Here is a 12304-nt window from a genome sequence, read left to right on the forward strand (position 1 = left end):
CCTCCCTGAGGGCCAAGAGTGGAAGCTCATCCGTCAAAATGGCGGGAGAGCATTCCCGGGAGACCTGCGCTCTCTCGCCAAGCTTGCAGGTGGCCTCAGGGAGGTGAGGGACCCGGTTCTAGCAGCTTGCGTCTGTGCTTCCTCAGGCTGCATGAGAGGAGGGGCTGGCCCCTGGCTGCCTCTTTCCCTTATCACATCCCATATTCCTGGCCACGTGGCACCTCTGCACCCCACATCTGAGGGAAGAAGATTCCTGACCTTAGGACTTGGGGAACTAGAGAAAGGTGGGTGGGACCTGGGGTACCGTGGGGACTGAGTCCTGTGGCATAGCCACACCCCACAGCCCTAGGGCTGCAGGGAGGGGGTGCTGTCTCTTTAAGAGCCTCCAGGCTGCTAGGAGCAGATGGCCAGACCGGCCAGGGCCCCTTGTCCTTTGTGTGCCTTCGCACAAAAGAGGGGGCCAGCTGGGGAGGGGGCGGCTGCAGCAGGTGGGAGGGGTGGGGCCTTGCCCCTCCCCTGAACCCTTGCAGCTTGGGGCTGAAACTGATCACATGGAACCAGCCACCTTTCTGCTCCCTGTGGCCCCCACAGTTGTCCCTAAACTCTTCTGATGCCCCTACTGTGTTGTGTCTTACCTCCTTGGCAGAAGGCTCACGACATCAGGGCTTCCAGACAGCTCCCTTACCTCAAAATAATAATAAAACCTCCCTGCTCTGCCCCCACCCCAGAGTAGGATCTTCCTTTGGTGTGTGGGGTGGAGTGGGTGGGAGGGGGTCCAGGCTGGCTTCAGGGATGAATGAGAACAGAATTGGGTCCTAGCGTATGGGAGAAGTGGCTATAGGACAGAAGGGAAGCCAGTGGCTTGGGATCCTTGCTAGGCCGTGTGCTAAGGCCCGTGGGGCAGCCCTGGTGGAAGGAGACAAGAACTAAGCTTGAGGTTTGAGGCCTGGGGTAGGACAAAATCTTGGCCTAGGAGCCTAGGTTCTAGAATGGAAGGAGACAAGTGGAGGGTGGGGACCCAAGGGAAGTCTTGACTAATGGTCGCCGTAAGCAAGGAATCAGCCATCATAGCAGATTGTGCTGTGCACAGCGGTCACCAGCTAGGCAAAGGCGTAGAAATAGGATCACCTCCCTAAAGGGTAGCTTGGGACAGGTATAGCCCCCTGCCACTGGTTTCTAGAGTTCACCAGTTCACCAGAAGTCACTTTGCTTCTTGGAACAGACCCTTTCAGGTCAGATAACCTCTGGTTCGTTCATTTTCTCTTTGTCCCAGATCTCCCCATCCTGGGCCTTGATGCCCAGCTCATGATTTAAGGGGAGGAAAAAGGTCCTATAACTCTGGCCCGAGGTGTGGCGGGCAACGTGGCCACTGACTCTATGTGGCCCGATAGTGCTAAAGTCGGGTGGGGTAATGTCTGCCTCTGCCAGCCGAGGGCAAGGAACCCCCAGGAACAGGACGCCCCAGCCAGGTCGTGGCCTGACCGCAGGACCCCGGCCGGTCGGCCACAGCCAGTGGATGGGGGCGGGGATCCCCGGTTGGGGCCAGGGCTGCTTCTAAATTTAGGAATCTGATTACAGAGTGGCCAAGGAAGGGAAGGGAGAGGAGGGTGCGAGTGCAGGCTCGGCTCGATCTGGGCATAGCGGGGTGTGCCTGGATAGAGGCGTGTCCAAGGAGTCCGGGGCTCCCCGTGGGAGGGGCGGCGGGCGGGGGCTTAGGCCTGTGTGCGCTGCAGCACGTGCCCCAGGCGGCGGGGACGGGCACGGGCGCAGCTCGCAGGCTTCGAGCTGCTGCCGGTGAGTGCGCTGGCTCTTTGTGTGCCTGGCAGGGTGGCTGGGTCTGGCTTTGAAAGTCTCTGCCCACCCCCTCCCCCAACTCCGTCTGTGCCTCCCAACCGGCTTCCCTGTCTGTCACTCTGCCCGTGCCTGTCCGGGGGAGGGGGGGATGCTGCTTCCAGCTGGGGTGACAGTGAATCCAGTGGGGAATTCGCCCCCTTCAGCCCAGACCTTGCCCTGTAGCTTTCATGTCCATTCCTCTTTGGTGCCACTGATTTGGGGTGCAGACTGCAGCAGTTAAGAGACACTAGGGTGACCCCTGGGGACCCACAGATCCCGCAGAAGTCAGGTTCTGGCCCAGTAGCTCTTGGAGAAATTCATCTCGCGCCTGTCCGGCCTCCCATCCGCTTTGGCCCCCAAGGGCGCATGAAGGGGGGGGTCCCCCTGCGGAAGGGGGGCAGGGAGTTCCTTGGCAGGAAGAGAAATGGAAGGAAAAGCTGGGCTCCACCCGGGCGGGCGGACAGGCGGCCTCTGGGCCCCCGGGGCAGACCACAGTAATCGGAGCCCACTAGTGTGTGGAGCCGGTGTGCTTGTGGGTGGGGCTGACCCCGGGGCTTCTCCTGGGGGACACTGAGGTCTACCCCACAGGGGCCAAGTCTGAGAGCTCAAAGACGCGAGGGGCGCTCCCTGGGGGGGTACGCGCGCCCCATTCTGGTCCTGACCCCACCCCCTGGAGGTCTAGCCCCGGCCCTAGGCCCCGCCCCCCGGGCCCTCCCTCCCACCCCAGGGCCAGATGTTCAGCTGGCGGAGGCATCGACTGGGGGAGGGGTGCTGAGGCCGCAGCCGGCACTACTTCCCTGCCAGCAGCTTCATTGTGTGCGCGAGGAGCGAGCGGCGGCGGAGAGCGGGCGAGTGAGCGGCGGTAGCGCGAGCGCGGCGGGGCGAGGAGCGCGCCGGGGAGGGTGCGAGGCGGCGCCCGCGGCTGCGCTGCGCCCGCCTCCCGGCAACTCTGCTCCAGCGCCGCACGCCGTGCGCGCCGTCCCACCGCCGGGGCCCCCGCGGGCTGGAGTGGCTGTCGTGGGGTCCGGACGGGCAGGATCCCACCAGTGGGGACTGGGCATCCTCGGCATAGCCGAGGGGCGCGGAGCCCGCAGCGGCGGCCACTGCGCGGCAGCCCTCGCCGGCCGAACGGCGTGGGCAGGCGCGCGGCGCGGCTCCGGGGCTCCCCGAGGGCAGCGCACCCCGACTCCTCCCGGGGGAGCCCCAACCCCGAAGGGCGCACGGAGCAAGTGTGCCCCCGGCCGCATCGTCCCCCACGTACCCCCACTTCTTCATAAACTTTTCTGCGGTCCTCGCCCGTGGGGGTCGCAGCGCTAGGGCAGCCCTCCGGGGCCCCGACCTCTCGGACCCTGGCCACGCTGACCTCCCGCTTCTCATAGCCTCAGTGGCGACCTCTCCAGGTCGGGCCGGGCGCGGCACTCGAGGCAAGCGCGGCAAGCTCCGACGCTCTCCAAAGGCTCCCGCGCCCCCCCGGGGCAGCCGGGCGGGGTAATGCCCTCGGTGATGGAGAAGCCCAGTGCGGGCTCCGGGATTCTGTCCCGAAGTCGGGCCAAGACGGCACCCAACGGCGGACAGCCGCACTCGGAGGATGACAGCAGCGAGGAGGAGCACTCGCACGGTGAGCCCGATGGCCTAGGGTTAAAGGCGCGCTGGTCCGGGGAGGAGACACAGAAGGTGGGGAGGGGGAGAGTTGCAAACCACAGATGGTTTCTGCCGCTCCTGAATTGCAGCCTTTGCTTTCTCATGCTTGGGGCTACCGGCACCGGGAATCCACAGCCTGGGCCGCTGCCCACCCACCTCCCCTTTGCCCTCCGTTGCTGAGGGAGCTTATAGGGTGCCTCACTTGGATGGATTGGGTCCCTTATTTCTTGCCACCTGCAGGGGACTGAGGTCTGATTGGGCCAGGGGCTGGAAAGACACCTCCATGCGGAGCTGTGAAGCTCATGTGGTGGGGAGGAGCCCAGGGCTCCCTGCAAGGATGAGGTCCAGGTCTAGGGGCAACCCTCCAAGCCTCCACCCCCCAGCCAGAACAAAGCACTTTGCTCTGGCCTGGCCTTTAAAACTGTCCTCTTAACCCCCTCCCCCCATGGCCGTGACTAGGCAGGGTCTCTCTCCCACTCCCCTCTGTCTCGGAGGCTAGCTGGGGTGGGGGGGACTACCAGGGAAAAGTGAGTTTCCTGGGTGGTGGGGGCCCTGAGTGGCCAGAAAGAAGAACTCCAAATCAGCCACCTCCCCCGCCATATCCTCCCCCCACTTCCCTGGAGTCTTGACTGCCTCCCCTGGCTCCACAGACAGCATGATCCGTGTTGGAACCAATTACCAAGCAGTAATTCCGGAGTGCAAGCCTGGTGAGTGGCAGGACAGACATGGAGGGAGGGGTGGAGGCTGATGGCTTGGCCTGCAGCCCCACCTGGGAACTCTTGGCTGGCTCCTGCTTGAGGGACAGGCGGTGGGCGGGGTGGGTGGCCCCGTGGCACTGTTACTTTCCTGCTCTGCCTTCCTGTCTGGGTCTCTGCTCCTCCTTCCCTTCTGGGCCTCACCTCCCAGCTTGACTGTGTTGCTCAGTGGTCTCCTGTCCCTGTGAATGCCACAAGGCTAATTCTCTCTTCTGCCTTTCAGAGAGCCCCGCGCGCTATAGCAACAAGGAGCTGAAGGGGATGCTGGTGTGGTCCCCCAACCACTGCGTATCAGACGCCAAACGTGAGTGGGGTGGGCCCCGGTCAGGCCCAGTCTTGGGAGCAGGGCTCCAGCCCTGCCTTAGAAGTGGGCTATTAGTCCCCACCTACATGGAAGTCTGGTAGGAGCACAGCCTAGGAGCTTGAGATCAGCCTGGGCAATAGAAAGGGGCTATAGGCTGACAAGAGGCCCTTGCTCTGAGGGGCTTACCCTCTGTGACCCCACTCCTTCCCCCTGCAGTTGACAAGTACATTGCCATGGCCAAGGAGAAGCATGGCTACAACATTGAGCAGGTGGGCTGGAGGTCCTGAGGGATGGGAGTGGGACAGGGTAGAGCAGCACCGGGGTGGCAGAGCCTGAGCTGCCCCTGTCCTGGGCCAGGCACTCGGCATGCTTCTGTGGCATAAACACGACGTGGAGAAGTCGCTGGCTGATCTAGCCAACTTCACCCCCTTCCCTGACGAGTGGACGGTCGAGGACAAGGTGCTGTTTGAACAGGCCTTTGGATTTCATGGCAAGTGCTTCCAGCGGATCCAGCAGATGGTAAGTCTATGCCATGGCCCATCGAGTGCTCCTCAGCCCTTCAGTCAGAAACAGCTTCTCTGGGGCCAGAGTCTCAGGTGGACTCCTGTTTCTGGCCTTGCTTCCCCAGCTACCTGACAAGCTGATTCCCAGCCTGGTGAAGTATTACTACTCTTGGAAGAAGACCCGAAGTCGAACTAGTGTGATGGACAGGCAGGCCAGGCGGCTGGGTGGCCGCAAGGACAAAGAAGACAGGTGGGGGTGGGGGTTGCTGGTAGGGGCAGGGGGCTGACCATATTTTGGGTTGGGCCTCGCCTCATTTCCTCCCTGGCCCTGTGTCAGCAGTGATGAGCTTGAAGAGGGACGAGGGACTGTGAGTGAGGGAGAGCCAGATCCTGGAGACCCCAAGCGTGAGGTAAGGCTCCTAGCTGCTCTGCCCTGCCTACCCCTCAACTTGGCCTCAGAAGTACACAGTGTTCTTTATTTCCCTTCAGCCTCTGCCATCTCGACCTCTGAATGCACGGCCTGGTCCTGGGAAGAAGGAGGTTCAGGTATCTCAGTACCGCCACCACCCACTTCGAACTCGGAGACGTCCACCCAAGGGCATGTACCTGAGTCCTGAAGGCCTCACGGCGGTGTCGGGAAGCCCAGACCTCGCTAACCTCACACTCCGAGGTCTCGACTCACAGCTCATCTCTCTTAAGCGCCAGGTGGGGGCCCAAGGAAAGGGGGCCATGCAGAGGGGATCATCAGCTCCCAAGACCTGTGTTGGGGCAGCTGAGGTGTAAAGGGAGATGGTGCCAGTGCTAAGCTTGACTCTCTGCCACTGTCAGGGACTCAGGATAGCTTGACATTCCTTTCTGGTGTGTGTGTGCGCAGGCACGTGCGTGCACAGGTGTTCACGTGTGTATGGAAGGTGCATGGGCATGTGTGCCTTGGTGTTCATGTAGCTGTTTCTTTCTACCTTTACGTGAATTCGGGGAGCAAGCTTAGGTTGTTGGGCTTTGTGGCAAGCACTTTTAACTGCCTGTCTGGGCAGCTCCCTGGTCTTTTTTGGGAGGAGTGGGGAACAGGGTCTCATGTATTCTAGGCTAATCTCAAACTAGCTCTGTAATAAAGGATAACCTTGAGTTTCTGACTCTCCAGCCTCCACTCCCTGACCCCCAGTGCTGGGATTACAGGCATGTATCATCATGTCCTGTTTATGAAGTGTTGGGGATCATGCACACTGGGCAAGCAGTACCAGCTGAGCTACTTACTCTCAAGCTCTTTTAGACCTTAGACGTAGGCAGGTGGCTGTCCTTGGCTACAGAGTGAAGTTGAGGCTATCTGGGGTATGTGAGGCCTTATCTCGTTTAATTAATTTATTAATTTATTAATTTATTAATTAATTAATTTATTTATTTTGGATTTTTCGAGACAGGGTTTCTCCGTAGTTTTTGGTTCCTGTCCTGGAATTAGCTCTTATAGACCAGGCTGGCCTCGAACTCATAGAGATCCGCCTGCCTCTGCCTCCCGAGTGCTGGGATTAAAGGCGTGCGCCACCACCGCCCGGCTTATTATTTTGTGTGTGGGCAGGGGCTCACACATGGCATAGTGGAGGGCAGACAACTTGTGGAGTGGACCTGGGAATCAAACTCAGGTCAGGATTGGTGGCAAGCACCTTTTAGGAAGTGCAAGCTGCACGTATGTATGTGTAGACGATACGAGTGTGGGCACGTTGCCTTGTGCTCACATGGTTCTCTGCTACCTTTATGAGTTCTGGGAATCAGACTCAGGTCATCAGGTTTTGTGGCGAGCACTTCCACCTGTCTGTTTCGCCCCTCGGCTTCCTAGCAAGCCCCAAGACTTGTTCTCAAATAAGAAAGCTGGGTGCTGTGGCAAGCACCAGTAGTCCCAGCACTTGGGAGGGAGAGGCAGGAGAATTAAAAGAGTTCAAGGCCAGTCTCAACTCTATAGCAAGTTTGAGGTTAGACTGGGCTGTGGTTCCCTCAAAAAAACAAAACAACAAAAAACCACCAACATGAGCAAATCGTCAGTGTCCTAAGATTTTGAAGAAGGAGTGGGTTGGGATGGTAGAGCTCAGTGCTCTGTGGAGGGGAGGGCTGGCGCAGGGAGGGGAGGGCTGGGGCAGGGACGGGGGCGGTGTTGGCCTCTCGGGATGCACAGTCCCATGGTCCTTTCTCCTTGGCCTCTGTAGGTTCAGAGCATGAAGCAGACCAATAGCAGCCTCCGCCAAGCACTGGAGGGTGGCATTGACCCTCTCCGCCCCCCTGAGGTAAGGCTGTTATGTTTATTTGGGTGCAAAAGGGGCTTTTCCCTTAGAGGAGAACAGAAATGAGGAGGAAGCATGTATTTTTACAAAACCCTTTTCATATTGACTTGGGTGGGTGGAGTCAGGCAGGGCGGACCCCACAGTGCACATGAGGGGTCGGAGGATAATCTGCAGGAGTCATTTCCTTTCCTGTTGTGGATCCTGGGGGTCACACTCAGGTCGTCAGCCACGAAGGCTGAAGCCTACACCCCAGGCTTCTAGCCAGCCCCCTTGCGTATTTTAATTCATGGAGGCAGAAGCCTACACCCCAGGCTTCTAACCAGCCCCCACATACGTATTTTAATTCATTACTTAGTTTTGGCTTTTTGAGACAGGGTTTCTCTGTGTAGACCAGGCTGGCCTTGAACTCAGAGATCTGACTGTTTCTGCCTTCCAAATCCTGGCATTTTGAAAGATTATTTCTTTTCATGTGTGTGTGTTTGTCTACTGTCTTTGTAAATGTGTCCCTGCTGACCGTGGAAGCCAGAAGAGGGCGCCAGATACCCTAGAGCTGGAGTTCCAGATAGTGCTGGGAACTGACCATAGGTTCCTCTGCTGGAGCGCCAGTGCTCTTAACCACTGGCCATTTATCACTCTATTCCCTCCTCCCTTTATATATTTTTAGTATAATGATTGTTTATATTCTTGCTTTTCAGGCGAATACCAAGTTCAATTCCCGCTGGACCACAGATGAACAACTTCTGGCTGTACAAGGTGGGTCATGCCATGGCAAGAATTGAGAACCTTGGGGCTGGAGAGATGGCTCAGAGGTTAAGAGCATTGCCTGCTCTACCAAAGGTCCTGAATTCAATTCCCAGCAACCACATGGTGGCTCACAACCATCTGTAATGAGGTCTGGTGTCCTCTTCTGGCCTGCAGGCATATATTGTATACATAATAAATAAATATTTAAAAAAAAAAGAATCGAGAACCTTAGAGACCTCTCTTACCTTTTCAGGAGCTGAAGTGGAGGGGAAATAAATAGTTCTGAGGGGCACTTACAGTTTGCTGCCCTTTTTGACCCTTGCAGCTATCCGTAGATATGGCAAAGACTTTGGGGCTATTGCAGAGGTGATTGGGAACAAGACACTGACCCAAGTGAAGACCTTCTTTGTGAGCTACCGTCGCCGCTTCAACCTGGAGGAGGTGCTGCAGGAATGGGAGGCTGAACAGGATGGGGCCCCTGCAGCTCCAGTCCCTATGGAAGAGGCCAGGCGAGGGGCCCCTGTGCCGGCCCCAGCCCTAGAAGAAGATGATGAGGTGAGAGGCAGGGGGTTGTCTTCAGAGGACAGGTGAGTCTAGGGCTGCTGAGTATGTCCAGGAGCAGCCTCCTCACCCTTTTCTCTCCCCTTCAGGTCCAGATTACATCTGTCTCAACATCAGTACCCCGATCAGTACCCCCTGCACCACCCCCACCTCCACCACCCACCTCACTTTCCCAGCCACCTCCACTGCTGAGGCCACCTCTGCCCACAGCTCCCACATTGCTCCGCCAGCCACCTCCCTTGCAACAGGGCCGCTTCCTGCAGCCCCGGCTGGCCCCCAACCAGCCTCCACCACCTCTCATCCGCCCTGCCCTGGCTGCCTCTCGCCACAGTGCCCGCCCTGGTCCTCAGCCTCCACCTACCCTGATTGGAGCCCCCTTGGAGCCCCCTGCACCCTCAGTTTGAGCCCTGGATCCTTCACTGCCCAGAGGCTCCTGAACCCTTGGCTGGATATCTCTAGCATCACTTAAGGACAGAAGGGACTAGGGCTTTTGCCAGGTCTTTCAAAGACCCAGAGCTGCCAGTTGGCACAGCTTGGACCTGTGGGTTCTGCATGTGTTCTTGGCAGCTAAGCTTGTCAACCCCCAGCCAGGGGCTAGAGCTCAGGGCCTGCAGAACTCTGCTTCCTGGCTGTGACTGGAATGGCTGCCTCCTTGCCTGCCTGCCCAGGGCTTGGCCTCTGGGCTACCCTTTGTGTGGGGGTAGTGACTTTGGCATGGGGGATGGGCGAGAGGACAGTTGGGGTGTTAGCTGGCCTCATTCACCTTTCCCTTCTTTTAGCAATAAGTCAGGTGCACTGGGGAGGGGATTGGGGTGGTGACGGCAGAGACCTGGTAGGAAGAATACTGAGCAGCTGTAGGGGGCCCACTTTGTCCACCCCCAAGAAGCTTGGAGAAAGGAGGGTTGGGGACTTACACAGACATGGGTTTATTTTTCAACATTTTTAAAAAAGAAATAAATGCAACCTCTTAATGTATGAGTCTTTATGTCTTTGTGTGGGTGGAAGAGGGCTGGCCACCTAGCACTGGCCTCCCCCCAGGACCTAGGCAGTAAGCAATTCTGCAAGGCCACATCTTGCCCCGGGGAGCAGTGAGTCCCCGCCCAACAGGGAGAAGAAACAGGAGGCAGCTCAGATTCCAAACATTCTCTTTATTACGTGTTTGATCCAGAGGAGAAACTAAGTGCAGGGTAAGGGAAGAGGGGGCTAGGCAGGGAGGGGCCACCTTGCCTGGGTGCCCCGGCCCCCACCCCAGTCGCTGGGAGCCAAGCCATGCCCTCCTGGCCCCCTTGGAGCACCCGGGCTGTTCCATAGGGCAAGAGGGGGGAGGAGGAGCCCTTGGTCTGAGCCATAGCCAGTGGAGCACGGGGCTGGAGGGTTGAGGTTGGCAAGGTCCCTTCCTGGAACCCAAGGACTCAACATGTGGCTGAGTCTGGCCTGGTCTGGGAGCCAGGGTGATGAACCGGTGAGGGTGGGGGTGACACGACACAGGCTAGGGGCGGAGTCATTGTAAATCAAAAAAATAAAATAAAAAATAAAACCCATCACAAAAAAAATGTACAACTCAGGTGAGGGCAGAGGCAGCCTCTGTAAGACTCCCCCAATTTCTCAAGAACTGAAACAGCAGAGAAATAAATTAAGGGATGCAGTGGCCACCACCAGCCAAGCGCCTAGAGCCACCCAGTCACACACTGGCCTTGGAGGTTAGCAAGTGCCAGTCACTTCGCCCCACCCTATGAAGGACAGAGGCTCCTGGACCTGCCGCCCAATCCAGCCTTCCGCCAGGCAGCCATGGAGGCCCTGGGCAGTCTCCTGAGAGGAGGGGCGGCAGCGCCAGGAAGAAAAGGCAAGGCTGAAGGAAGAGAACGGTGCCCAGATTAATGCCAAGGAAGGGGAAGCAGTGGGGTGGTGGTGAGGGGCTGTGCTTTCAAACACGCCCGGAACGGAGAAGGCTGTGTCCCCGCTCCCAAGCAGCCCCCTGGGGGCTGAGAGCCCACGACCCAACCCCCACCTCTCCCCCAGTACTGGGGTCAGCCCCGCCTTCCGCCGGAAAGGTGGGAGAAGATGGCACAGACTTCTGAGGAGGGGACAGATATCCCCACAGCAGCTCATGGAAGGAAATGCCCAGCTCTGGGGAAGGTGAGCAGAGGACATGGTATGGAGGGGACCAGGGTCCCACCGCCCGCCCTCGCCAAGGCTGTGCAGTACCCCCACCCGGCCCCAGTGTAAAGGCCTGTAGCCCAAGGGCCCGGGGGCGGGGAAGGCCACCTCTGGTGGGTCGCTTGGAGGGGAAAGAAGTGGGGAGAGGGGAGAAGCCCAAAGTGGGCCTGGCGGAGGGCCTGCCAGGGAACTCCACCACTCTTGCCTGAGAGTGTTCCAGCCCTGAGCCACCCTCCCAGGAACCCCACAGATCCAGTCTTGACTGTCCCAATGGGGCAGGGAGGAAAGGTGGCCGCTGGGAGTTTTTTTTTTCTTTTTTCTTTTTGGTAATAAAAATTTTCTTGGTTTAGGCGAAATACTCTGTGCAACCGCAGTACCGAGGGGGAGCCCTGCCCCCCCCACACCTTCCCCTTCCTTTGCCTCCTGTAGGGGAAGAGGGGAAGGAGGGACTTCTGGGCAGGGGTGAATGTGAGGGAGGAAAGAACCATTTCCCATCCCCCACAAACATGGAAGAAAAAACTGAGAAGAGCCTGGAAGGGGACAAGTGCCAGCAGGGGAGACACACCAACTCATCCTGCAGTTTCTCCCTGGGGATTGCAGGGTTGGCCAAGCAGCCAAGTCCACTGGTGGGTCTCTGCTGCCCCCCTCCTGACAGCCTGTTAAAGCTTCAGCTCATTGGCTATTTTGGAGGCAATGTTTTTGAAGGCCATGGAGGTGCCCGATATCCGCTTAAACCGAACACCGTTGAGAGATAGCCGGGGCAGTTTGCACACCTCCATCTCCCACTGTACAAAGTTCTCGTGGCCTGGTGTGCCATGCATGCACAGCAGCATGTATCGCTCGTGCAGCTCGCTTTGGCAGCTGTTGGCGTCCAGCACCTTGCGGATTTCCCGCATCATCTCATTGGGCTCCATAGAGCTCGTGGTCTTCATGCTCCAGGTGAAGCGCAGGGAACGAGGCTTGGCCTCCCGAAATTCTTCCTTTTCCTTGTCATTGCCTCCACCGCCTACCACGTGAGGTCTGTGGACAGGGTAGAGGGAGGTGTAAGATGGGGGCTGAGACATCCCACCCATGAGAGAGCCACCCTGGCAGACAGACTCTGAGGCCAGAGAGGAAAGCAGGAAGGAGCACAGCAACAGCTGGAAGAGGGAGCAGCCAGTCCCTTGTCCTGGAGAGGCACATAAGACATGGGAGGCCTCTTGTCTCTCAGGATGGAGGGTGAGAAGAGGCCAGCTGGGGTAGGGTGACAGGTCCATGCTGTTACTGGTTCTTTTCTTTAGGGAATCAGGCAGGAAACAAGGGTACTGAGCAGCACCAAGCAGACTGTCCTCCATGAGGATGATGAGGCTGAGCAGCAAGGCCAGGAAGGGTAGGAACCTGGAGTGTCCCTGCCCTGCCAGGGTTCTGGTTCCAGAATGCACTAGGACCTGAGCAAGGCCCAGAGCCACTGCGGGTAGGCGTGGGAAAGGGAAATTCTCCTAGGAAAGGGAGCCCCAAGAGGGAGGCAGGGCAGAATAGCCAGAGAGAGAGAGAGAG

The 12304-nt window shown here is 58.4% G+C and overlaps 2 protein-coding genes across 4 annotated transcripts in view; one reads left to right on the plus strand and one right to left on the minus strand.

The window, feature by feature from the left end:
- Window positions 1-2760: 2760 nt before the first annotated feature.
- On the plus strand, window positions 2761-9574 carry Rcor2 (REST corepressor 2). The gene is made up of 12 exons (XM_005351869.2): window positions 2761-3451; window positions 4125-4181; window positions 4453-4533; window positions 4750-4802; window positions 4891-5052; window positions 5162-5286; window positions 5377-5446; window positions 5526-5741; window positions 7232-7309; window positions 8002-8059; window positions 8376-8605; window positions 8701-9574. The coding sequence occupies exons 1-12, from the start codon at window positions 3325-3327 to the stop codon at window positions 9013-9015; spliced, it is 1572 nt and encodes a 523-aa protein (XP_005351926.1). The 5' UTR covers window positions 2761-3324; the 3' UTR covers window positions 9016-9574.
- Window positions 9575-9739: 165 nt separating this feature from the next.
- Window positions 9740-12304, minus strand: part of Mark2 (microtubule affinity regulating kinase 2) — a 107268-nt gene continuing 104703 nt past the window's right edge. For all 3 annotated transcript variants that reach the window (XM_013347886.2, XM_005351870.3, XM_026781499.1), the window contains one exon: window positions 9740-11788. In XM_013347886.2, coding sequence (XP_013203340.1) covers window positions 11428-11788 — 361 coding nt within the window. In that variant the 3' untranslated portion in view covers window positions 9740-11427. The remainder of the gene's footprint in view (window positions 11789-12304) is intronic.

Source organism: Microtus ochrogaster, chromosome 8 (assembly GCF_000317375.1).
Source record: "Microtus ochrogaster isolate Prairie Vole_2 chromosome 8, MicOch1.0, whole genome shotgun sequence".
Classification (NCBI taxonomy): Eukaryota; Metazoa; Chordata; class Mammalia; order Rodentia; family Cricetidae; genus Microtus; species Microtus ochrogaster.

Coding starts and splice junctions, on each gene's coding strand:
- Rcor2 (XM_005351869.2), top strand. CDS start 3,325: ATGCCCTCGGTGATGGAGAAGCCCAGTGCGGGCTCCGGGATTCTGTCC. Junction 5,447..5,525: donor CTGGAGACCCCAAGCGTGAG/GTAAGGCTCCTA, acceptor ATTTCCCTTCAG/CCTCTGCCATCTCGACCTCT. Junction 8,606..8,700: donor CCCTAGAAGAAGATGATGAG/GTGAGAGGCAGG, acceptor TCTCCCCTTCAG/GTCCAGATTACATCTGTCTC.